Source organism: Telmatherina bonti (assembly GCF_933228915.1).
Source record: "Telmatherina bonti genome assembly, chromosome: 19".
NCBI lineage: Eukaryota > Metazoa > Chordata > Actinopteri > Atheriniformes > Telmatherinidae > Telmatherina > Telmatherina bonti.
In genome coordinates this window covers 16,258,495-16,285,219 of record NC_136617.1, presented here as the reverse complement: position 1 = coordinate 16,285,219, position 26,725 = coordinate 16,258,495, and the positions used below count along the sequence as shown (strand labels likewise).

General features: G+C 36.9%; 4 protein-coding genes across 5 annotated transcripts in view; 3 read left to right on the top strand and 1 right to left on the bottom strand.

Moving 5' to 3' along the window:
- Window positions 1–354: 354 nt before the first annotated feature.
- crabp2b (cellular retinoic acid binding protein 2, b) lies at window positions 355–5,462 on the bottom strand. The gene is made up of 4 exons (XM_079258328.1): window positions 5,266–5,462; window positions 1,823–2,001; window positions 1,361–1,477; window positions 355–642 (listed from the first exon to the last, which is right to left on the bottom strand). The coding sequence occupies exons 1-4, from the start codon at window positions 5,345–5,347 to the stop codon at window positions 592–594; spliced, it is 429 nt and encodes a 142-aa protein (XP_079114454.1). The 5' UTR covers window positions 5,348–5,462; the 3' UTR covers window positions 355–591.
- A 3,882-nt stretch (window positions 5,463–9,344) lies between these two features.
- Window positions 9,345–12,195, top strand: mrps21 (mitochondrial ribosomal protein S21). Its single transcript, XM_079259075.1, has 2 exons — window positions 9,345–9,459; window positions 10,598–12,195. The coding sequence occupies exons 1-2, from the start codon at window positions 9,377–9,379 to the stop codon at window positions 10,776–10,778; spliced, it is 264 nt and encodes an 87-aa protein (XP_079115201.1). The 5' UTR covers window positions 9,345–9,376; the 3' UTR covers window positions 10,779–12,195.
- A 1,762-nt stretch (window positions 12,196–13,957) lies between these two features.
- ciarta (circadian associated repressor of transcription a) lies at window positions 13,958–21,071 on the top strand. Its single transcript, XM_079258245.1, has 6 exons — window positions 13,958–14,081; window positions 17,280–17,630; window positions 17,724–17,799; window positions 17,898–17,976; window positions 18,078–18,231; window positions 18,516–21,071. The coding sequence occupies exons 2-6, from the start codon at window positions 17,280–17,282 to the stop codon at window positions 18,891–18,893; spliced, it is 1,038 nt and encodes a 345-aa protein (XP_079114371.1). The 5' UTR covers window positions 13,958–14,081; the 3' UTR covers window positions 18,894–21,071.
- A 1,600-nt stretch (window positions 21,072–22,671) lies between these two features.
- Window positions 22,672–26,725, top strand: part of rprd2a (regulation of nuclear pre-mRNA domain containing 2a) — a 23,886-nt gene continuing 19,832 nt past the window's right edge. For both annotated transcript variants that reach the window (XR_013771729.1, XM_079259072.1), the window contains exon 1: window positions 22,672–23,050. Coding sequence is in view for 1 of the 2 variants with exons in the window: in XM_079259072.1 (XP_079115198.1) it covers window positions 22,876–23,050 (175 nt within the window). In the remaining variant the exon portion in view is untranslated. The remainder of the gene's footprint in view (window positions 23,051–26,725) is intronic.

Genomic DNA, 26,725 nt, shown 5'->3' with positions numbered 1-26,725 from the left:
TCATGGCAATACTCTTGCCTTCCCTTACTCATTTTCCTTCCCACTCCCTGTTTCCCCCTGTCTATGCCAAGTGTTTCTCAAAGCAGAGTTTAAAAAATACGATCCCTCTTCGGGAGTTTTTACTCTAATCAGTTGCATATTGCAGTGAGTTATGATGATAGAGAGCACACAGAGGACAAGGTACTGGATTGCAAATGGAAAGCTTTAGGGGGAAATGGGTGGTGAAATATCAGGAGAATAAGAATTGCAGACACTAATTTAAAGTGATATGCAAATAGTCGGTAAGGGAATGGGAAGAGGCAAATTAAAGAATAAGAACTGAAAAAAGAAATTAACAAGCAGTGATTCATATAAAACTGTTTATTAACATCTTTTAAAATGTCATAATGCGCCTATAAGGAATGTAACATGAGTGAACCGTACATAAAAAGTAAGTTATGATGTTAAAAGCAATGATTTTTTTTTACACAGTTCAATGTTTGAGCACTGGCTGGGAGGAAGATGAAGACAAAGACAAGAGGGAGAATAAATGTAAACCATGCACAAAGCACAAAACTAGAGTATTACATGACAGCACTGGGAAAAATGTCCTCATTCTCTCTCATAAACTCTGGTGCAGACAACATCCCCGGCAGTCATTGTCTGAAAGAAAACAGAGTGAAACAAACCAAAACATTGATTTCATTTTTGAGACATCAGACATAAGAAACTGGATAATTTAATCAAACAAGACCGACAAAAGTGTTTGGACTGCCAGGTTGTAGGAAAAACAACTGTAAACATGCCGCATGTTTTGTCTATTGATTCAGCTTTACGAGTATGACAAAAAGCAAACATGTACGATTCTGGTCAAGATGCAGTCGGAGCTTTTTCTTCAAGCAAGAGGTTTAGTTTTTGTGATGGTATCAACAGCTATTTGGTCCATATCTGTGGTTCTGCCTGAAATAAATATTACATTTGTCATGGTCTGAAGATAAAATAGACTCATTTCTGTGATGCCCTGCCTTTTCTTCATTAATTATACTTACTTATGAGGTGATTCTGACTTTCTTTGAACGTGCTTTATCATCACAAACACATTTGCCTTGTCCTGACATAATCATGAATTATAATGAAGAAGCTACTATTCCTAGGATCCTGAAAATATAAAAGCCAGCAATCTTAAAACTTAAAACATAAGAAAATGGGATCTTACAACCTTTTAAACAAAAGATTTTGTCAGGAGGGAATACCACCCAAGGAACATATTATACAGTTTTAACACAAAGAGATATGAATGTGTAAATGTTAATTGTGTTTCAGATTCTTAATTCAATTTAACAAGATTGTATATCAGCCCAGAACAGAAAATTATAATTACCAGTATGAGTTCTCCATCATTGGTCAGTTCACGGGTCCATGCTGTCTTAGGCCCCTCACCTTTCTGTAAAGTCTGTTCACAGCTGATCTTTCTGTCTGTTTCCCACTTAGGAAAACTCTGCAGGAATTCAAATGAGAAGAATAACTCACATCACTGAAGTGCTTCACATGCTGAAGTTTTAGCAAAGTTTGGGTTTGGTCGTAACTGGAGCTCAGAGTCAAGACCACTGCATGTCAGAACATTTTTATGGCCTGTTAGGAAATATGTACGCCATTCATTCAGCATGAAGAAATTAGGAACAGATCACTGCATTATCAACCAGGCTGACTGCAGAGCTCCACTGAAATTATTTCCATATGTTGCTATTGTGCAGAAACTAGTTGTGTTGTCCTTGGCCAAACTCTGGTATGCATGTTCTGACATTATACAGGAACGGTTTATGAGGAGTAAAGGGGTGCGTACCGTGCAAGGCCGGCCATCCACTGTGGCTTCATTGAAGGACTGACCCACAGTAAAGGAAACATGGGTGGTGCGGACACTGGTGGATGTTTTAATGGACAGACTTTCTCCCTGCTGGGTGATTTCCACTGCTGGACTGGAGGCTGCTGCCATTGCAATCTTCCTCAGGAACATATTCACACCTGACCACACACAAGGAAAACTGATATCAAACTGGCAACTGTGAGGCGGTCTGTAATGAATGAAATCGCAGCTGTGCATACCAGTGGTTTTGGCATGTTATTGTGATAGATAATCCATCAGTGAATAATTTTGTACCTTTATTTTTATTCTCAGTATATATAACAGCATTGTGTGGTATTGATGCAGTTAGTAGAGAACGTTTGGAATTTTTTTCCTTGCTATGTCATCTGATATTTTAGTCAACCAAAGGTTTTTAAAGAGCACATAATTCATGAAATCTTCTGAGCCTTCTGAGTTTGATTGCACCCATAAAAGCATGCTTTTTGGCTAAATATCTTGGTTAAAAATCTACAGCATTGCCGCACAACTTTGCCGAGGAAAAGAAAGGGTCAGTAAAACAATCTTTCTGATTTATTTAAAGTTAGTGACATTATTTAGAAAAATGATTGACAGCTTGTAGGATTTTGACTTAATGAGAAGCAAAACAACAGCAACTGGTGTGACCCTTTAAACCACTAAGTGCTGAGATATCATTTGAGCCACATTTTACCCCAAATTTAACCCCAAACCTCTCCTGACGGTGGCATAGAGGTTGTTAATTCCAACAGGTAAAGCTTTATTTCAAACAAATTGATGATAAGTCTTAATATTGTTTAAATTAACTTATAAAAGATAGTTTGATAGAAGGTTTTTCATAGTTTTTTTTATTTATTATTTTATTAAATATCTTTCTAACAAGGGTTAACAAAGAGCTGTCTCACATCACTAAAATGTTATAATAACTTCAAAGCTCCATACCAGCAAACAAAGAGTTCAATTTCCTTTTTAGGTCCCATCAGAAATACAAGTCATGAAACCATTGGGATGTGTCCAGAACATGGGACAACAAATATATTTCGTGGGCAAACGGGGTTAGCATACTTTGTATGATCACTAGTTTATGAGGCCAAGGTGGGATGCACATGACACATGTGTCCTCATCAGAGGGGGTGTGAAGAACTCTGACCATTCTGGGTTGATGCATTTTGTATTATTTGCAGTATAACTCTTTTATGGAAATTAGGTTTGCTGAAATGCAATCCTACTTGCAGAAACTATGCAAAATACTGGAAACAAGCACATCTGCGTAAGGAATAGAGCTGTTCTGTGCAACTACAGCCAAGTACAGCTTGCATCCAAAGGTTTTAAATTGGCCAAAGCAGACTTGCCACTACTACGTGCTCCACATGGAATCAAAAGGTTTTATAGATTAAAACTATTGCAGAAAGGCTCGTAAATATTATATTGTTGCTTAAAAACAGCTTTACAGGGAGCAGTCATTCAATGAATCTTAAATACTAAACTAGAACCATCTGAAAATGCAATACATTGGCTTGTAGCTGTGGGTCTGTTGCACATTTGTTGCGCTTTGCTGTTCTGTAATGTAAGGTACAGATGTGTACAGGGGTCAAAGCTGATGCACCTCAAAGCTGGCAGTCACAGAGCTGAACTGATGCTCGAGTGTAAAGGAGTGACATAAGACACCATAAGACAGCTTGCTATTTGAAAGCACCTAATGATGCAGAATCACAATGTTTCTTGGTGGTATAACAGCGTGACACAGGCATCTTCTTTGTAGGGAAACGTCACTAAACTAACGGTTAAACATGATGGAAGTTCCATCTAAAGGTGGGACTATTCCTTTATCTCTTAGTGGAAAAAACTCTCTGTACCAAGGAAATGGTGACATTAGAGACTCACTAAGGCATATTAGAGTCATTTGAACCAACGCTATAAAGCAGGGCTTTTCAACTTAGTCCCTTGAGATCCACAGTCCTGCAGGTTTTAGATGTTTCCCTGCTCCAACACACCTGACTCCAATTAATGGCTCATTTTGAGGAACTTGATAAGCTGCTGGATCCATTTAATTCAGGTGTCATGGAGCAGGGAAAGAACTAAAACCAGCTGAACAGAAGTAGGCTTAGAAAATGCACCCAAAATCACAGAAAAATGTCTAAAAGGAAACTATGGATTTCTTAAAATCAACCAGGAATGAGTTGGGACGTAAATCCAAGTGAAAATTGACGGAGGGGGTTAAAATAAATCTTTTATAAAAAAGACTTGGCAGACTTTCAAGAGCTGAAATTTATTACAATCAAACAATAGCTGCAGCTACTACGAGACACGAGAAAATAATAAGTATGACCTGGACTGTGTGCACATTGGGAATTTTGGTACCTTTGATTTTGATTCATTTAGTTGGGGTTTTTTTTGGTATGGATTTGGAGTAGTTTTGGTTCTCTTTAGAGTTGTTTAGCATAATTTAGTCACATAAAAATGAAAGCTTCTTCCGTTGCCCTCACTAACCTGCAGCTACCAACAGGTCTGTGCCACTCAGTGACCCATTCATGGATTTGCAATTGAGAAAGAGAAAATTCCACTCACCTTTAACCTATAGCAAATCTGTCATACTAACTGAATGAATTAAGTGCATCGATGTGTAAGCACTGCATGGCAGCCATTTGAAGCTAAATAAATGTAGCTGCCCGCTGACCCTTAAATTTCACCATTATTCATGTGAGTTGGATTCGCTTCACAGAGATCAAGACAACTCAGACATCTGATTCAGTTCAGACCATATTTGCTCATGCTGCAGTATTAACAGAGGCAACACACACACACCACATATCCCCACTCACATACACACAGATTGGCCCGGAGAGGCCCGGGGCAGTAAAGGAAAGTCAGTCTCAGAGTTGGCTGGCTGCTGGGGCCCATGTCAAGGCTTAGTTCCGTTTACACTGGCTGTAATTACAACCGCATGAAGAGGACCATGCTTTAGATGAGCCTGATCTAACATTTGTCTGCAGGCTATTTGTCTCCAGATTTTTTATGGATGCCTCCAAAAGGCCTTAACCTGCAAAGAAGACATTAATCTGGGCAGTACTCAGCCTATAATTCCTCATCTATCTATCTATCTATCTATCTATCTATCTATCTATCTATCTATCTATCTATCTATTTATCTATCTATCTATCTATCTATCTATCTATCTATCTATCTATCTATCTATCTATCTATCTATCTATGCATCTTAACAATGGATGCATGGATGGTGGAAATTGCAAAAAAAGTTCTGCTTGCAAAACCTGTTCATCTTCATCTTACAGTAAAAAAAAAAACTTAAAAGGGGAATAGAAGGATACAAAAGTAAAACTTTTAGCAAACTAAATAACCAGACAATGCATCTACATTAAGAAAACCCTGTTGTTAATTTACTCACCCAGCGCTTTTAAGAGCTCCTCGAAGTTTTCCGAAGACTTCATTTTCCATTTTCCTGAGAAATCTGTGACTTTACTCTCCATGTCGATGCAAATTTGGGTTTTTGCAGATTAGAAAGTTCTGGTTCGGGTTGCAAACTCTCTGCTCGGTGTGTGTGTGTGTGTGTGTGTGTCTGTCCCTGTCCCGGTTTGTAAAAGCTTGTCCTCTGCTTGCATCTGCGCCTCCATTCATTGGCTGACAGCTCGCCTGGAGCTGATGCTGCGGTGGTAGGGAGGGACTTTTCCCCCTGATCCTAACTGCAACTCTCCACCTCTGGCAGCGGGGTGAAAGATTTGGATACGAGCTGGAAAATGTATTTCCAGTCAGGTCTTTCATGTTGTTGAGCAATCGGCAGCAAGACATACTGATTTTTGTTTTTGTCTTAACAAGATGAGAAGGCAGTAGCGTAGGCAAGACGGTTTTTTATCGAATAAATGCCAAAACTGAGGTAAAAACTGGAAGGTTTTTATAGTAAAACCATAGAGAAATGGAAAAAGATGAAACATCAATGGGTCAGTGAAATTTATAAGGCTATGTAGCACTTTCAGTACAATTTACCACGTTTTACAGAATTAAAGAAAATGGCAGGATGCCATCAGTACTGTCACTTAACATTTCACAGAGAACAGACATTGAGTAGTTGCAGCTGGTATTTACAAACTAATAATCAGTTGTCATAAAATGAGGTGATAAAACAAATTGTGACACCTCAATATTATTTAATCAACAAAACTTTTAAATGATATGCATAAGCAATAAAAATCAAGCGCATCCTTTTAATCAGCTGCTAGTAGAGCCGTCATTGGTGGTAATAACATGATTTTCTGTATGACAGTCTCTCGCATCATTGTGAAGCAATTTCGGCCCATTAGATATACGGTTTCTTTAAGAAAAATCTGTCTCTAAGTATTTTTTTTTTTTTTTTTTAGAAAGGAGCTGGTTTTTCTAAAAAAAAAAAAAAGAAAAAAAAAGAGAAAAAAAACAACTCTTTGTCTGAGAAAAAAAAAACATATCTAAAAGCCAGAGTAGACAAAATGAGCTCAATCACACTACTTCTGGCCCATCTTTCTTTTCATCGCTGTTTCAGTTAACTGAGATTTTTGAACATTTATTTTCACACATCTCTCACTGGGTGCCATCTCAGAATTTCTGTTTGGTTGAGGGTTGGGCCTAGAGTTTGACTGGATCATTGCAACACCCCCGATTCCTTTCTCTCTCTTTTTTTTTATTTTTTTATTTTTTTATTTACCATTCTGTTGTCGATTTGCTGCTGGGCTTGTGACAATTGTCATGTTTCATGACCCAATGGCAGCTAAGCCTTAGCTGTATGACACATTGTCTCATATTTGACTTTAGTATACTTTAAAATTCCGATGATGTTTCACTCAATAAGACCAAGATCTCTGGGTCCTGTGGCCATGAAACAAGCCCAGTTTATCGTGTCTCCTCGACCATGCTTGACAGTTCAGATTATATGTTTGCACAAACATGCTGCTGTGCATTATGGCCAAATTCTTTCTATCTATCTATCTATCTATCTATCTATCTATCTATCTATCTATCTATCTATCTATCTATCTATCTATCTATCTATCTATCTATCTATCTATCTATCTATCTATCTATCTATCTATCTATCTATCTATCTATCCATCTATCTATCTATCGTTAAATAAAAGCTTTGTTTTCTTTTCTTATAGCTTATAAATCAAGTGAGTGCACTTGAATGATGGGCAATCTTGCTAATCATTTTAGGAATTACCATAGCAACGAGCAGAATAAGCTGGACCTGTTTGTTTAAATCATACAAATGAATATATTTTTTATGTTTGTCTTGAAACACTGTCAGTGTGCTTGATCACTGCACTGCAAGTAAATTAAAACTTTCTGACAGAGCCTCTTTCTTTTCTTTCCCCTCACAAACACTTTCACTCATTGCCAGGAACATTTCATCAGGTCTGGATCAGATGGGACGCCTCTGGAAACATGATGCACAGCATTCAGCCAACAAAGGGAGTCATGATGTTATCTCCCCAGGTTGTGTAGGTGTCTCTCCCAGTGGCACCTTGCAGACAGACTGTTCTACAGAGTCTCAGAAAGATGGGAATTAACCACATTAGATATTGTATGCAGAAAAGGGGCACATAAAAGTACTTTTGAATGCAAATTAACCATCTTTCTGAGCAGCACTCACCGCTGGCTGACCTCAGACTCAGACATGCAGATGACAACAGCCGCTCCAAACAGAGAAAAGGAAAAAGAGAATGGCCCTGATGATTGAATAACACCGGATACCGCAGTAACTGCTGCTATGACAACAGATATTGCTTGATAAATCTGTGATTACCCTGAAAGTCCTTTCTTGATCTGAAGAGATTTTGGTTGGCAATACAGATGATTAGGTTTAAGCCTGTAGAAAACAGACATTAAACTTTATATCTAAAGCCTTCAGCTTCTTTAATTAAAAGAATCTGTCCAATATGCTGGAAAGATAATGGTGAATAACTTATCACATTAAGGCTAAAAGTACCACTATGATTGTTAACTCCCATCAGTGAAGCACAGGGGTGGTGATGTGAGGCTACACAGGTGTAAAATGTAGTTTGACAAGCTGACATTTATGCATGTTCCCACAAATGTCTATACATATTGCAGAAATACTGCTTGTTTTGTTCATCATATGTCACCAAAATGAAGAGAGGCAAAAAATAGGAAGCATCCCCTCCCTACCTCCTTCTCTCTTTCTTTTCACACTCTACACTTCAGACTTCAGATACAACTCGGAGTCCTGCCATATACAGAAGTATTCAGATGATACAGCTGTTGTGGCATGTGTGAGAGGTGGACAGGAGGGGGAGTACATTGACCTTGTAGAGGCCTTCACAGACTGGATTTACAAGAACTGTTTTCTCCTGAACACTTCAAGACCAAAGAGCTTGTGGTGGATTTTAGGAGATCTACATCACACAGAAAGCCAGTCTGTATTGATAGAGAGGAAATACAGAATGTGAAGACCCACAGGTACCATGGAGTGGTTCTGGACCAGAGGTTGGAATGATCAGCAGACACAGATGCAGCATACGGGATTGAGTCGCCTTTTCTTCCTCAGGCGGCTCAGGTCATTTGATGTCTCCAGTGATCTGCTGCAGATGTTATATCACACAGTCATCGCAAGTGTGATGTTTTACGCTGCTGTCTGCTGGGGGAGCAGCATTACAAACAAGGACTGCAAACGTCTGGACAAACTGGTCAGGAAGGCTAGTTCTGTCCAAGGCAGAAGTCTGGACCCTGTCAGAGCTGTGGTGGAGCAGAGCATGAGGAGAAAACTTAGGGGTATTTTAGATAATGAAAAACATCCCCTCCATAATACCCTGGCAGGACAGAAGACCAGCTGCAGTGAGAGACTGACCTCTCTTCAATGCAGGACTGAGAGTTTCAGAAGGTCCTTCATTCAAGCTTTCAAATTCAAATAAAATCTTTGATTTATCTATTTATTTCTTTTTAATAAAACTGTTTAAAAAAAAAAAAAAAAAAAAAAAAAAAAAATATATATATATATATATATATATATATATATATAATTCATGAATGAATGAATGAAATGAATGTTTAAAAAAAAAAAATATATATATACACATATACATATATATATATATATATATATATATATATATATATATATATATATATATATATATATATATACACACACACACACACATATATATATATATATATATATATATATATATATATACACACACACACACACACACACACACACACACATATATATATATATATATATATATATTCAGATTATTTCATAAGGGACACATTATGGTCCTTTTCTGCAGTTTTACTTCACATATAAAGAAAAACGTTAGCGCATTTTTGTCGCAATAATAATTTACAGTTGAATATTGATCCTTTTTTTCAGTTACATTTCATTTGTAAGAATAACCAAGTGGGGCGCCATCTAGCGTTGAATAACCGGCTCTGCATAACCCGGAACCTTCTTTTCAAATAGGCGTTGGCAACCGGACGGGAATCGTGAAAGCACCAGAGTCGTCATGGCGAGGCACCTCCGTTTTATTTCCCGGACAGTTATGGTAGAAGATGGTAATATTGATGCTGCTTACAAGACTTTAACCAGGTAAACCTACAGTATTTAGGTGAGGTATTAAATTACATTTGTAGTTGTCTTCAGAATGACAGGCGGACTTAAGCTAGGTCAACGTTAGTCTTCCGCTCAATGTCACAGACTTGCGGCTGCGCAGTTTAGGCAACAGTGAAGTTTAGTTTGTAGCTGATACACACAGCTGTACAAAAAACTACATTGAAATGGGTCAAACCTACCATTGCGTAATCATATTATATATATGTGTATATATATATATATATATGTGTGTATATATATATATATATATATATATATATATATATATATATATATATATATATATATATATGTATGTGTGTGTGTGTGTGTGTGTGTGTTATTGCAGTAGAACCTACTTTATACTATTTTGAAAATATACAAATGCTAAAAAGGAACATTAAAAGATTTGGTGAAGGATCAACAAATTTTAAATGTTTTTTTTTTTTTTTAGTAGATCTTCCTGTAATTTTCTGTTTAGTGTCACCCTTTGGTTAAGTACTTTAAAAAAGATACATTTGATTAAATTCTTCTCTGACTGGAGTTGTCATTTGTGGGATAAACAATAATAAAAAGAAGAAAATAAAAATCTTAAGGGGTAAGACATTTTTTTTTAAACATGGGGCGTTTATTTTTGTCCATTAAACAAAATTTAAGTAAAAAATTAAATTTTGGGAAATACTTACAGTTTTATTGCAATCTGATATATCAAAATTATTATAGTGTAATCTTTTTCTCTGAGATATTAGCAGAAGACGTGTTAGATTGTGTTCAACATGAATCTGAGTCATATTTTAGTATAAAGTGATACTAAATATTTCAAAAACAGTATGTATCAAATATGTAATGATGGGCATTTTGAGCCTAAGTATCTTAAGGTTTAGTAACTTGTCAATCTACAACTGAGGTTGACATCATTTAAAAAATTATGCAAACCATAATGATGTTTTTTTCCTTTCAGAAGTTTAAGAGGTTTACATTTTGAAATAATCAAGATTAAGAAGATCCTAGAAAATTTAGAACTGTTTTGCCTGAACTATATGTACTACCCTTTCCGGTTCCACCAAACTTCTTTGTTAGCTGCTGAACTGAGTGTTACCACCAACTATTTACACATTATCTCCACTTTTTCCAGGGTCATAGCACAGGATGGGGTTCTCGAGACACTAAAGCAGAAGCGCTACTATGAGAAGCCCTGTCGAGAGCGACAGCGGAAGAACTTTGAGAACTGCCGCCGCATATACCACACGGAAATGGCCCGAAAAATTGCCTTTGTCTCCAAGACAAAGAGAGAAGATCCTTGGCTTGGCTGTTAAAAAGATGTGTGTGGTGGCAAGACTTAAACAATTTATTTCTTATAAACTGTAAGAACACAAAACCAGCAGAGGATCTCTTACATCTAAATGGACATATTAATGGTGGAAGTGGTCAGATTGTCAAGTTAAATCCTTTACTAAAGGAAGATTTCAGGAAGAGCAGTTAAGATACATCTATTTGCAGTCTTTCAAATAACTGAATGCCCAGCATTCATTATAAAATCCTGTTAGCAACAAAAAGATTGGTTTATACTCCAAACGTGGCCAGAATTTCAGACTATGCTGATGATGTTTATTTGTCAAACGTGGCCAGAATTTCAGACTATGCTGATGATGTTTATTTGTCAACACTGTATATTAGTTCAAGATCACTTCTGGATTTTATTCATGTTGTCACACAAATCCACAAGAGTGGGACTAACCAGCCATGCCCAGACCTTGAGCTTTCGCCATGGTGGGAGTCCAGGAAGTGGGACTGCCTGAAGATTTTTCTTATTAAAAGTTTGCTGCACAGCATGGAATTTGTTTGTATTTAATAACTTCAACATCTGTCAAGAAAAAGTTTTTCATCCTATTTTTGGTTTTAAGATGACAGCCTTCTGAGATTTAACAAAGTAACATTATGGCATATGATGATCCTGTGTGTGTGTGTGTGTGTGTGTGTGTGTGTGTGTGTGTGTGTGTGTGTGTGTGTGTGTGTCAGTTTGCTTAATGGCTGCTGCTAATATTGCTATAATTCAGCCATTGTCATAGAAATAAACATGTTGCTGAAGACTGCCTGAAAAGGAAGGTGCATGACAACTTATTTTGTTTATACCTACCATGCAAACATTTAATCCTCTTTAAAACACATTTGATCATATTTCTTTTGTTAAAGGGATCTGGGGTCTTTTAATGTTGAAACTGTGTGTGTATGTAGTCATCATCCTTGCAAAAAGATGAACTAAATAGAAAATTAGAAATTATAATCTAACCATATACAAATGAAACCCAAAGTGACGATGAATGTAACAGTTCAGGATATATGAGAACGCTGACAAAAAAATATGCAGATATGTATTTGAATTCCATACATATTTGTGATATATAAAAATATCACAAATTAATATTAGGCGTCTTGGACAGAAAAAAACAATTTATTTTTAAATTTTGCAAAACAGCAAATTTGGATACAGTTATAGGGAAGATGAGTTTATTTTGGGCAGATGTTGCCTTGACGTGTTGGCTTCCTTGTTTAACATTGAGGCTTGAATGAAATGGCTTGCATTTACTGGGCATGTGCTAATTGGTTTATGTGAGCTAAACTGGGCCACAACACAATCCTCTGGATATTATTTGGCAGCACGATACATAATCAGACAATAACATATGTGCTAAAAGCTATTTGTGTTGAAGTGGCTTTTATGATTTGATCACATTAAAGCCTTTTTATTCATATACATTTCCGATATGATCTGATTAATCTACAGAGAAGACTGGACAAATATTGAAATCTAAAATGGAAACTACCTCCTCACCCCCTCTATCTTGGAGATAGGCTCAAATAAAACATGGTTTCAATAAACAAAAACTTTATTATAGAAACAGGTCAGAAAACACCCTTTTAATGGATCCGTTTAATAGCTGAGCAGAAGCTCTCCTTTTTCAGTTTAGCTGTCTGCTTAACAATATGAGATGTGCATATATCTTTGTTGGCCCTCGCCCAACTTGTGCACACAACCAGTCTGCTATGAACTGTGGTAAATGCTAAACTAAAAATATATATCTCTAGTTATCCATTTAATGAGCTGCATTTAAAGTATGATAAAGTATGATCAAATGATCAGATACTTATACATCTATTCATCTGTTTTTAGTTTAGTCTTCTTAACTTGTGCTGTCAGCTTATAACAAATAACTTAGAACTTTTGCTTCTTTTTAAAATGTATGGGTATTATCTATTTCAGTGTGTTACAGTGAAAACCTGTCTGTAATAGTCATAGCCAAATCTTTAAAGCCTAATCTGAGAATCATGTGGTATAACCAGCAGTCCTCTGTCTGTATAGAAACCCTTTCGTAATGGCCACTGCTGTTTGCATGGCTTTATCATCTGAGAGTAATAGCCGTTAATGTTTGCATGGCTACAGTATCTGGTGTGTTGCAATCAAAAATAAAACTAGAACCTAATGTTCCTATGCAAACTTAGAAACATGTGTCAAGCCTGTTGCAATGATGACCCATAACTATAGCAAAGCTGATGATTTACATAGTGCAGTTATCTGTGTAGTCTGCCAGGAATCACTCTGCTACAATTACAATCCATCACTATTGTTCAAACAAGCCTTAAAAGATGTTTGAATTGAGATTTCCCCCTCCACACCGATAAGTGTTATCTGACTAGCTCCTTTTTCTTTCAATGCTGGCATCTGCCATTTATAATATAGTAATTAAAAATAGAAGTATAATATTTTTTGTAAAAATCTAATAGTATAATTACGGCATAATTCTGAAGGTAGCATCCTATTCTACATGTGACTACGGAAGTGATTCACTCCTCCAGTCTCTATCTTATTATGTAATTATGTAACTACCTCCCAAGCCTTGTCTCAGAGAGCTTTAAAAGATGTGTGAAAAATATCTCCTCATGCTGTCTGTTAGCTACTCACGCAAAAACAGAAACATCATGGACTTTTTCCATTAGTATTTTTAACATCGCAGATTATTCTTAAGTTATTTTTACTACCTTTATATTTTCAAAATCATTTATCGAAACAAGTCACTTTTTGAAGTCACCTTTCCGTCCATGGTCCATCATGTTCAATATTAATAAGGACTAAATGCATTTTTCATATCAAGAGAGACCAAAATGTGACCCGTTATGAAAACCAAGACTTTTGTACAGATGCCAGCTGCCGCGTGCTGCTCCTCTCCTTCTCCAGCCACACCAACCACACGTGCTGCTGTCGGAGGTGCGCTGGGAACTGCGTACGTCCCAGCCAACCAGCGCCGTGAACGCTGCCAATTGGGCAAGCCTCTCAGCCAATGGGAACACCGTCCTCAGCCAATCGGCGGTTCCGTGCCCAACCAGCACGTGTAGCGTCCGTCGCTCTCTGCGGGTTCTGTTTGTACGGGTCGGAGATCTCGCCGCGCGAACGGAACACGAGCGCTGATAGAAGAAACAGGAAGGGGCAGAGCGTTCACTGGATAATAGGAGACACAGCTGTGCTGGTTATTCAGCTGTTAGCTCTGTCGAGAAAAGTCTACCAACTTCAAGTAGCTGGGACTCGTCAGGTTTTAGGAGTCTAAGTCGCCCAAAACTAAAAGGTAAGAACTCCCTTTTTATTTTTAAGAAAGGCACCCTTCCCTTTTTTCCCCCACTTTTCTTAGACTGGAAATGTAATATATATTACAGTAAATAAATGAATTATTAATGATAAGTCAAGTCCTAAAAAAAACTACTTTGACTTGGAAAATTACAACAACCTCCTTAAATGTGAGATATGTTGACTTATGTTATGACATGGTTAGCTATGAAGGTAGTTATTACCACATCACATAGATTTTATAACGTTGCAGGAGGATAAAAATGCTGACACTAGTTTAAACGATAAACCTTGAACGTTACATAAATCAGAGTGAACAGCACATGTACGCATCTGATCTCAAACGACTTTATTTATTTTTTATTTTTATTGGACTATGTGCAAAAGTAGCGAGGAAACTCGCTGACAGACGGGAGTAAGTTTGATTTGAACAGCAATTTGTGCTCGTGTGTGTCTGTGTGTGCGCGCGCCAGTGTGTTTTGTGGGGTTCTCCCTCTGGAAATTTACAGCTTGAAAACTCCCTTTCCAGCATTCTGGTTTAGGCAGCCATTTGTGACTTTAGTGTGTACATTTTTTAGGAAAAATATGTAATCATATGTTTTCTTTTTCTTTTCTTTTTTTTTTTTAACCACCTTGTTCAAATCAAATTATTTCATTCAAGTCCCAACAAAAATTATATTTACTCTTTTAAGTGGTGTGTCCCAAATTGTGGGCTGGTTCTGGGACTGGTATTTGGCTAAAAAAAAAAAAAAAAGGCAAAATGTCAATTAAATTTAGCTGGATTCACTGGATGATATGTCAAACCAATAGATGTCTAATAAAAGACAGACAAGGTCACACCCTGATTGGCTGGTTTAATTGCAAATTTTCTAGATTGAACCAAACTTTCAAAGCAATGTGAAATAAATGTGAACATTGGATTTTGGAAGACTATAGCTATATTAGTTATATCAAGCAGTGGAGATGTAAATGAATAATTTTGAATTTATAAAAGGGTCAAAGGGGTTTTATGGGTTCCTGTGCTATACACTCAAGTAAATATCCCTTATAATGAGCATCTTAGCTCCTTTATTCAGAAGCACAAGCTTGAAACCTTGATTGAAGAACACCTTTGTATGTGGTGGTCATGCTGCAATCGTATTTCAATCAAATTTCACAAGAAAGAAGTTGGAAGTGAATCGAGAGAGACCTTTTCAAGGGTCCTCACCATTTGTTTGGTACGGACCAAAGCTCAAATGTCAGTGTTATATTTCTTCATATTATTTTAAGTAACAACCATCCACCCACCCATCCATCCATCCATCCATCCATCCATCCATCCATCTTCTGTCCGTGCTTATTCCAGTTCAGGGTCATGGGGGAACTGAAGCTTCTTTCAGTTGCTACTAGGTGAAAACAGGGTTAACCCTGGACAAGTCAGCAGCCCGTCATAGGGCACAACTGGATCTTTGTATGTTAATATATCTAAACATGTCGTGCATGAAAACATCCTAATAGTCTCTACTTGGGACATGGCTTAAAATGCTTAATTTAAACTGCATTAGGGTTGTAAATTATTTTTGTTTACAGTAAAATGTTCACTAACTTAAAAATGAAAGAGCAGCCGTCTACCAACTGGAGGGTTTGGCGGATTGATTCCAGGCTTCCCCTAACTACATGTCTCAGCATCCTTGGGCAAACTGAACCCCCACTATGTACCATTAAATTAGAAGTTTTGTATATTTATTAGATAAAAATCTAGGTAGAAATGCTACTTAATAGAAATTTAGAATTCATGTGTGAACATATTTGAGAATTCAACAAACATTGAGGCTTTAAAGGCAAGCTTTTCCCCAACCTAACCATTAACAGCACTTTGGGCCTTGGAAGTGATGCTGTGAATTTGTTAAATTCTGAAAGTTAACCTGAACTGGAAATAATTTGCAGCAAATTTATAAATGAATAGGCTAAAACAACTGGTAAAGACCACAGAGGTGGGTTTCTAATAATGCTCTTTTTGCTGTTAGCATTTTAAAGTTGTGGGTAAGAAAAAAATCTTCCAGAAAACAAAACTCATTTTGCCTATTGGAAACACAGTTTTTGCTGTCTTGTGTTGATCTCGCTGTCTCTCAGCACACTTTGTTCTTCACCTCCCACTGGTAAGATGATAATCACAGACATACTGGCAGATCCAAAACTCGGCAGATCAGGGACTTTGGGTTTTTAAAAAAGCTACAAAGCAGACCAGGTCATGGCATGTTACCCAGTTTGTACTGCTATAAGTGCATTTCACCATTTAGCAGACACACGTCTACATACTGCAACTGTCTACTGCCACTTACTGTCATCAATATATGAAACAGCCTGAGATGGAGGCCATTTTCATTTGTGTTTGTGCTGTTGTTGGTCAGTTTGCTTTGCCTTGTGAGGATTAAAAAGACAAAAAAAACCAAAAAACAGAAATCATGGTGACTAAGGAATTAGCTGTATTTCCATTCAAATTTCAAATAAAGTTAAAGCAAACTTTTGCAAAGCCTCTGAAATGATCATCAGGCAGACCTTCATCGACATGTTTGGAAAATATTCTTCATTTCCTTCTGCTGTTAGGTTATTTATTCCTTACATGACTTTTATGGTTTGTGTTTTTATTTTGATGTTTGGACTATTATTAGCACAAGGCTGGTGGCTCAAATAAATGGATAATTAGTATAAGGGTGCAGAGTTTGATGCCAAGCTCTGAACTATTATACTCTGTCTGATGTGAGTCAGGTGCATTGCAGCAGGGAAACTCCCAACATTTACAGGACTTCTGCCATCCAGGACCGGGGTTGCCCACCCCTGCCATATGAGATTGTTTGCACCGCCAGATCAGATGCTAATTTGATCTTCTTAACATGTTGTGCTTCACTTTGTAAACCAGGAAGGTGGACAAACTGAATTACTCATGTGGAAGATGTCAAATTTTCTCAACCAAGCCAAAAGGAGATTGTTGAGGAAACTAAATAACGATTTCTAAACCATTTACATTTTCACACATTCTTTATTATCCGTGTTTTTAATGGGGAGCAAACAAATGTGTCTTTATAATTTTGTAAATAGTTATTGCAATGATAAAAGTGATTTAATTTATACACCTGATACTAGTAGGATGCAGTCAGTTTTGACTGTCACCCCTAAAAGCATTCACCACCTCTGTCTTTCATCCTTCCTGCCTCTGCAGATGAATCCACTGGGCAGTTCTTCCAAATGGCCGTCGTACGACTCGCTGCCCTCCACTTCAAGCTTCTTCCTCAGTGAGAGCGAGCAGACTGAGGATGAAACGGATATCTTCTCAGAAGGTGAGGGAGATGGTGGAACGAAAGGATCCCTCTCAGCAGATGAGGAAAGCTCCCTTTCCAGAAGTTACCTTGACTTCCCACACCGTGCAGATAAGCTGCACGTAAAGTCTAAGCACGACCGATCTAAATTTTGCTCTGACAAAGCTAAACATCCTGACCCAGCCTCTTCTCCCGGAGCTGCCACTCTCAGATTATCATCGGCGACACCAGGGGACCTGGCCTTCGCTCAGAAAGTGAGAAAAATAGTCTTGGTTTCAGTGTTTCTGTCAGATAAAAACAGCAGTTCAGTGGTAGAAGCAACACATGACTTTGACTTTCTTTTTCAGTGTGCTGATTTACACAGGTTTATCCGTCCATTGCTTGAGCTTCTACACGGACTAAAGACTGGGAGATTTGAAAAAGGTATAAAGCTCAGTTACATAGCTGATTTGATTTTTAGAATTAGGTGTCTGTAAACCTATAAATATTTGGTTTGACACTCAAATGGTATATGTCGCCAGGTTTAACCAGTTTCCAGCAGAGTGTTGCCATAGACAGACTGCAGAGGATTCTTGGAGTCCTGCAGAAACCTGAAATGGGGTAAGACCATTAGTGGTTTCATAAGTATAGTAGTGAACATGTGGATATGATTGTTCCTGCTAGTTGCATTTATTAATCTTAAGTCTTTTTTTTCCCAACAGTGAAAAATACCTTCAGAATTTGATGCAGATAGAAATGCTGCTGAAAATGTGGTTCCCTAGGGAGGCATTTAAGTCTACAGACACAGCAAACCTGAGCAGCACTCCTGCACTGGCACCACATCGATGTCAAAATCAGCTCCACATGCCAGTTAAGGTAGGCTTTCGGCTTACCTTCGTTACTATGTGGAGAACTATGAGTACTATAGCACAAAGAGTTAAAAATACTTAGTTTATGTTTGTGTGTCTGCATGATTAAACTTAAACTCTTTTGGCTTCTTTAATCTTTGATTGCATATAAGGGCAAGGCAAGTTTCTTTAGCTTTAGTAAAAAGGAGGGAACAATTTTTTTTTAATTCCGGCTTTAATTTATTTCTTAAAGCCTTTGACTGCAGGACCAGTGTTACAGTTGTTATTTATGGTTTTGTTTTTCCAATGCAGAAGAGGAAACTGAGCTGGTCAGACCTTGATGCTGGCAGAGTCCCAACCAAGCAGAACCGCCACCAACATGGAAAACAGCACAGTTGCCATGCAGCGACTTCACTCGAGACCATTTCCACATGTCTTCCTTCATCACATAACAGGCAAAACACGCCAGAGGAAGAAACAGCTGAACTAGTTGGCGACAACTGCTCAACTGGAGAAAAGTTTACAGAGGGGGCTGGCCCTTTAAGCAGGTCCTCATATTTATGTAGCAGGAGAGAAAATGAGAATCTGAAACCTTCCCAAATTTCTTTGCCCTCCCCACGTGGCAGTCCAGTTACGCAGGACTGCTCAGTGTCTTCGAGCAACGTCATAACTACAAATGACTCACCTTAACTGGCGGTTGCTGACCTTGCTCTCACATGGAGGTGCTTCAGCGTGCCAGCCAGAGTAAAGGCAAGGGGCGGACCTGATTACATAAGCATAAAGTTAGGCATAGAGCCAGTCTGTGATGGCTGCAAGGCACAACACAGCGGAGGAGGAGAAACACAGAAAAACACGCTTTAACCCCTAACTATCAGATGTTTTTTCATAAGTTTTGCACTATATCATTACTTAAGAACTGTTGTTTGTAAGATGTTCACTTTTGTGTACATAACAAAGTTAAAAGTTATTGAAATGACTTTATATGTTTTATCCATTAAGGCAGTTTGTGTGTGTGTGTGTGTGTTTTTTTTAATTTTTTCATATCATGAAAGGCAGCCCCAAAAGTAGGGGCATTGGACTTCATGCTTTTTCTAAAAAAAAAAAAAAAAAAAAGGAAAAAGAAAAAAAGAAAGATCACATTTATTATTGTGAAAAAGCACAGAGCATCATTGACTATGTAGTTTAAAACTAAAGCTGTTTTTATTCATCACATCAAGTAAATGGATTACCACTTAGTTTTTATTTATCCTCCAGTAACTTAAGACGGGCGTCATCACTATTTTTGTATGTTTTTATGAATTTATGTCAGATTTGCAGCTTGTTGTGTTCAAGTAATTGTTAGATGCAACCATTGCACACGAGAAAAGCACTTCGTGGGTATATTTTCTTTGAAAGTCAACACTCAGTTTTGTAGTGTAGAAGAAAGTGACTGGGAGCCACAGTGTATTTCAGTTCTTCCTTTACTCATGTTTGATCTTTCCACAAGTTTTTTTTAAGTGAAGCTTGGTTGGGTTTGTACCATTTTGCTGACAGACAAATCACCCCCTAGCCTCGACCCTCGCTTATCACTGTGAAAGGGACAAATACTGCTATTATGAAGACAAATTTTTTAAAAGTGGATTTAGGCAAACTTTGTCAGCTGACTGGTTGTAGCATGTGAAGGAGTAGGTACATGTAGCCCCTGCCAGAATGTGCCACATAAAACTCTTTTACATTATTTTGTTCTCAGCTTACACTGTCACTGTTGCTTTTTTTTTTTTTTTTTTATTAGAGCAACTTTCATGCACACTGTCTTTGTTTTTACCTAAACTAATTTGACAAATACATAATAAATTCACATAAAATACTGAAACAGATTATTGTTGAGTTGGACGAGCAAATGAAAAATATTCAGTTGAAGGTTACTCTTGTCGGTTGCTCCTAGTAAGATTTGTCATTTTGTTTTTAACTGAGAGACTTAACTGTCAAATATTTTATTATGCGATTTAATATGAAAAATTAAGTTATAACATATTTGAGCCTGTGTGAATTGATGCAATTGCACTTTGGATGACATTAAGGAAATTTTACACATTTGTGGACATGAAAAGTGATTTTACTTATAAAAGCATTACTTCCCATTTTGGATTCCATCAGTTTACATGTAGTACGTTGACCTCGAGATGAGAACTTGACAGGTGTGTGGATTGGACTTTTATAGCCAATGCTTATTTAGGGACTATGCCGTGAAAGGAATAATTCAGAATTAATAATAAATATAGCTTATTAACAGGCTTGTTATTCATCAAAGTTCCAATTACAGTGTATCACAATATGTGTCACAATAAGTACAAAGACATTAAAGATATTTTTTGGAACACTGAATTGCTGTCAAAGTTTGCAACACTGTAAGTGCTTCACTGTTGTCTCAGCAATATGAAATATCTTGGAGATAAGATAAACTCGGCTGTTTCCATTCCTGAACACTATATTCTTTTTTCCTTTTTTTTCTATTTGGGTTTTATACCACCATATTTTAAATCAGGTATCATTCATGTTGAATGGCATCTCATTTGTGGTGATCTATCACTAGTCAGCCTTATAAACACGACGATAACAAGATCCTCTTGCCTGACTAAAAATTTTACTCAAGACGTCTACTATTTATGAAAGGATGGTTTGAAAATTTAATTATTTCACCAGATGTGTCATTGCAAACCAAATGTGCTTCTGTGTAGATGTTTCTCAGGCTTTGTCATTATTGACTACTGAGATGTGTCATTGACAATGGGAATTGTAAGCACAAGGCAGAGAACAATAGTGTAATGTTGTGTCTGTTATTTCAATGTATAGTCCTACAGTTCACTTTAACTGTGCTGAATAAAACTTCTCATTTATTACATAGGACTAACATTTGTTTTTTAGCTGTTGTGTGTGTACAGATTGTCTTGTTTTAATCTCTTCATGTCTTGCGATGTCATTACTGATGATTGCCTGATAGATGCAAATAAAATTTTATACATTAAACTGAGAGGATTTTTCAAAATACAGTTGGATGAATTTTTAAAATCAAATATACAAAATTTGCATTTTTTTTCTGAAATATGCAAGGGAAGCTACTATAGTGCCTTGCTTTAAGACTGCAAAAAACTTACTAGTTTTCGTCATTATTCGTGTCCTCCCAGCATGTCGTCAAAACACTGAATGAAATCTAAAGCACACGGCTGCAGCCAGAGCTCTTCTTGGTCAGTGATGAAGCATTAGTGAGCAAACCATAATTATAGAAAATGTTGGGATGCTTCATACAATTTAAATTAAAAATTAAATGATGTCCAAATCTATGAAATCCAAATTTTATTCCAAATATAACATAAAGAACATAGTAGAGGTAGAAACAGACATCTTAACATTAAAATGAAAACATTAATGACATGAAATGATAATATATAATAAAAATATAATTTTAGGGAGGCAGAGCCTCTCAGATGTAAAGACAGGCAGAAGTTCCTCAATCTGAGAAAAATGATTTGTAAGATTTCTTGAATAGTTGCATAAAAATATCCCTCAATGTTAAGTTGCAAAGACTTTAACGATCCCAACCATCCATGATGTCATAAAAAAATCAAACTTTAAGGTGGAATCCTTGGGCACACAGCACAAGGCCAAAGGCCAAAGACTGAAACTAGATGTTTGTGATCCTCAAGACTGAGATGTGAGGCAAAACCAGGCAGTTGCATTATATCTATCTATCTATCTATCTATCTATCTCTCTCTCTCTCTCTCTCTCTCTCTCTCTCTCTCTCTCTCTCTCTCTCTCTCTCTATATATATATATATATATATATATATATATATATATATTTATTTGGTTACTTTCATACCTGGTAGCATTTTTTTTTTCTTACAATGCTTTTATTTACATGTTTCATGTATGGTGGCTTGATGCAATGTCATGTCATTCTGCAGCGTATCTCTTGTGTAATATAATGACAAAGTAATCTGAATCACTTTAAAAACAGGTAACAGATTCAGATTCCAAGTTTCCAAGTTTAGACATCGTTTGTGTGTTCTATCTTCTATTAAAATGACATTAAAATTAAAATCTAAATTAACATTTGGTCCCCCACGAAAATTTACACAGGGGTAATGCTGAATTGATGTTTGTTATTTTATTTTTTTAAAAAGATCAAATACTTTTGTTCTTTTGTCCCTTTGCTACCACGATACGTGATCTATAAAGCCATTACTACCAACACACGTGCAGTTTACCCACTCACCAATAACCATAACGTGCAGCAGGTGACGCTAACACTTACTGCTTGGAGGATAACTTTGAAAGACCCTCCGCGACGCCTGGTGGCGCTATAATGACACCCTGCATGCGGAAGCGTTCGTTGCCGTTTTCATCAACGAGTAAACACAGCTCAAGGATGTCGCAGGGCGCTAAGTTTTAACCACAAGTGGTAAATGATACCAGTACAAGGCTGCGTTATAGAATCTCACACAGGATAACTGGTTCTGTCAAAAAGAGACCTGGAAACGGGAAAGTTAAATTTTACCGGCGTGTAACACTGAAGTGGAAGCTGAGCTGCTGCTAAATGCAAATATTTATATTCCGTTAAGCTAGCATGCTAAGCTAAGCGCAGGTTTCGGCTAAGTTCGTTTTGTAATGGTAGAGTCCAGCTCCTCTGGACATGGCAGCGGGAGCAGGAGCCGCTTCTGGCGGCTCTCTGGAGTCTACATTAGACAGGAAATTTCGCAGCGTGACCAACACAATGGATTCTATTCAAGGACTGTCAACGTGGTGCATCGACAACAAGAAATACCACAGTCTCATTGTGCGACACTGGCTGAAGTGTCTGAAGAAATGTAAGTAAATTTACTACCTGCTCAGATGCTGCTTCTGTCTCAGCTGCAGTGGTGAACCTCTGTCTTCACTCAAGTAGTCATGATCAGGAGATTTATTACCTTTTCGTCTCCTTAAGCTAGATTTGAGTCAGTTTGAAACCCCGGAAAAGACCAGAGTTTAAAACGTGTTCACGTTTAGCCAGCAGTCTGCTTCTGTGATGATCCTGTAGGGAAGTTAGTGCAGTTAGATACACATTTATTTGTAAATTGAGTCGCTACAAGACAGAATCATTTCAAGAGATTAAGTCAATTGATGTTTGTACATCCTGCATACATAGTTTAGTTGAGTTGATAAATGGTGCACAGAGAGCCCAAGGCCTTATTGGTGTCTGTACAAAATATCTAAATTACAATTTAAGTGTTATTTTCTTCCAAACTGTCAAGGACATGCATTAATAATAATAATAATAATAATAATAATAATAATTTAAATAATAATTTTAAAAAAAGAAGCTTTTTTAAATGTTGACATGGATGTTGTGAATAGAAAAATGAAATAAGAATTCCTAACCTTAAAATAAGTTTAGAAGGAAGTCTCACACACTGTCCCACTTACACACACGACCCTTATCTTTTCGTATGCTGTATTTAATTAATGGTTAAAATTGGTTTTTAAGCATAAAACTGATCTTATCCAGTAACAATACTTCTGTTATTAAGTTAGCACTTATTTTCACAGATAAAAATTTATTTGTTTATTAATAAGACCTAATAAGTAAAAAATTTAAGAAACACAATAAGGGGGAAAATTTACAGCTTTTGTAATCTGCTCGAGAAACTGAACTTTTATATCAAGTTATGAAGAATTTAATGAATTTTATGGAGTCTGCTTTTCTTTGGGTTCTCCTTGTTTCAACATGTTTGCATGGTTTTAATGGTTGTTTGCTGAGTTTATGTTTTGGAAGCTCGGTGTAGGTATTGATTTGTGTATCATCTGGCTTATATTGTCTGTGAATTTTGTCATGGAGCAATTATAATGTCTGGGATGTTAAACCCTATACGTTTTGGCTCTTGGTCTGCAGTTAAATAACGATTGTGTTTTCTGAAAGTTTGTGTTGTTGCATAGCTGCTGTAGTTTTACAGGATCCTTCATTTAGTTAAGAGTCAAGATAAAAACACTGAATAAGTAAAGTTGGGGAAAATAGTTACATTTGTTCATAGTTCACCACGTGCCTTTCAAATTTTAGGTTTAAAATAACACAGAAGTATTTAATTACACCCTTCCTGTGTGCATATATTTTTCTTTCCTGTCCAAATGAGCTGCTCTAATGTTGAGTTTTAATTTTCTAAATGCTGCTGCTGCTGACAAGCTGCTTTTAGAGGAAAAGTCCAGTGTTTGACAGCACATAATCAGTGTATCACTGCACAGCTTTATTGCACCAATGGTTTAGAAGTGACAATGTGCTTCATATAATTTTGTCTCTATAAGTGATTTTTTTTTTACATGCAAATTTAATCTTAATCACAGCACATCCATTGTCTACTACTTGTTTTCAAAAATTATTTTGATAAATGTTGGCATAATATGAAAATGTGCAGAGCAGCAGCTTGGAAAATATTTTTTATGTTACAAGTGGTTAACATGTATTTTGATGCCGCATTAACATGCATTGTGAATGTTAAATGTATGAGAGTGGTCAAGTTGCACAAAAGCACAACATTTGATACGAGAGCATGTATGTATATATATACATAATTAATTGATAATTAATTGTCACAATAAATATTGCTATGACAAGATTTGAGTTTTAAACTTTTAAATTCAAGCTTCTGTTTCCTATTAAAATAAGCAACTGATCAGTTCCTGTGTTGCTGAGACTGTATGAAAGAGTTTCTTCCCATCAGTTAAGCAATATATTTCGATTATTCATCTAACAACAATTGAAAAGCTCTCTCCACTATCACTAGATTCCAAAAGATGAAATTGTAGTTGTTTCTCACAGAACACAAGAGTTTATGGTCCGCTGCTGCCTCACTGGTGTAGGTTAGTTGTGTTTGTGGTTTTGGACTTGTTTGATGTATATAATACATGACTTTGTACATTACCTAATTATCTATGCCAAGGAGATGGTGGAGAGTATGTTTTTGCTGGCCTTTATCAGTCTCTCTGTCTGTTGGCAAATTTAAGCAAAAAATAATGGAGGGATTTCCATAATTTTCTCTGAGAATAGGTCTTGGTCTAACTTAGATTCCATTAAATTTTTTAAGTGATCTGGACCACCATCTAAATCCAGGAAGTTTTAAAAGCATTCTTTATGATTGGTAGATAGGACATTATTTCATTATATATGCATATAACTCCACAATAAATGGTTGGAGCACCAAAAATTACAGAAGTTCCCAACAAGTTTTACAAGGTCTCAGTTAGATCAGGGTCCTGGCCAAATTTTGGATACCGTAAAAAAAAAATAGGTTTCAAAGCGCAAGAGAGTTATTTAAGATATAAACATGCAATAAATGCCACAATATAGCCAAGACACTGTGGATTCATTGTCAGTAAATGTAGGAATCTAATGACATGCATATAAAATGAATGTAGGAGTATAAAATTGGGTGAAAAATCATGATCTGAGTGAAAATGAGCTGCTTGGCAGGAGTCTGCACTTTCTCAGTGCTTTTCTAGTTGTTATTGTCATGTTGGTAAATTGTTCTACAAGATGGAAATTATATGTTTTCAGTTTATGAAGCTACCAATAGAGGAGGTGAGGTTTGTCTTGGGTCATACATTGATGGCAACAGACAGTATTTTATATCCTGTTGAGCTTTCTGGAATTTCTAAAATGGAATTTGTGCATTTGATGTGTCCATGTTAAAACTGCAACTGGTGTGATGTGCAGTCCTGTCAGCATTACATTCAACATCGTTGTCATGCACATTATTGATCGACAGGACATTATAGAGGCACGCATTATAGAATAAATACTCTCCCCTGTTGCTTCTTGCTTTCCTTGTCTGCTATGCTGTTTTTTCAAATGAAATTTTTTTTAAGCACATGCCTAATAGTTGAATTCAGTCAGTGGCTGGGTGATTACAAACACTGTCTCTGGGCTTCCATAGTTACCAGCAGGCTTAGTCCTCCCTCACCGGTCTTCCAGAAAGGCACAAGTGCGTGCACAAACCCAAAGCAAAAGTAAGATGAGCTCATTCCTAAGCAAGTACAGTGTTATCAGTTATCAGGAGCTGGTTTAGTTATTTGTGACCTGAAACTCCCAACAAGGTAACCTGTTGCAGAGTTATTTTAAATTCTGTTAATACCAAACTTATATCTGCACCTCAGTAGAACGGCTTAACAGTGGGAGAAATGACTGCAGTCAGCTCAGCTGAGACATGTGAAATTCTCTCTCTCATCTGTCATCTTGATTTTTTGGGAAGCCCTAGGTTATAATGAAGCCTGAAGACTTAACCATTAATTTCATTACCCAAATCGATCTGTTTAATTCCTTGGAGTAAAATTTTCTAACTTTTATTTTTAATGGTTAAAGTGGTGTAAATGTGGGCCAGTTTCTCAGAAAGTGCCATGGTTCTTAGGCTCCACAGTGTGTATCCAGAACAGTGTCGGTCTAGAACAGGGGCTGCAACATTTACAACCTCCAGAACCACAGGTTGCAGACCTTTAGACTAGAAGCACTAACACAG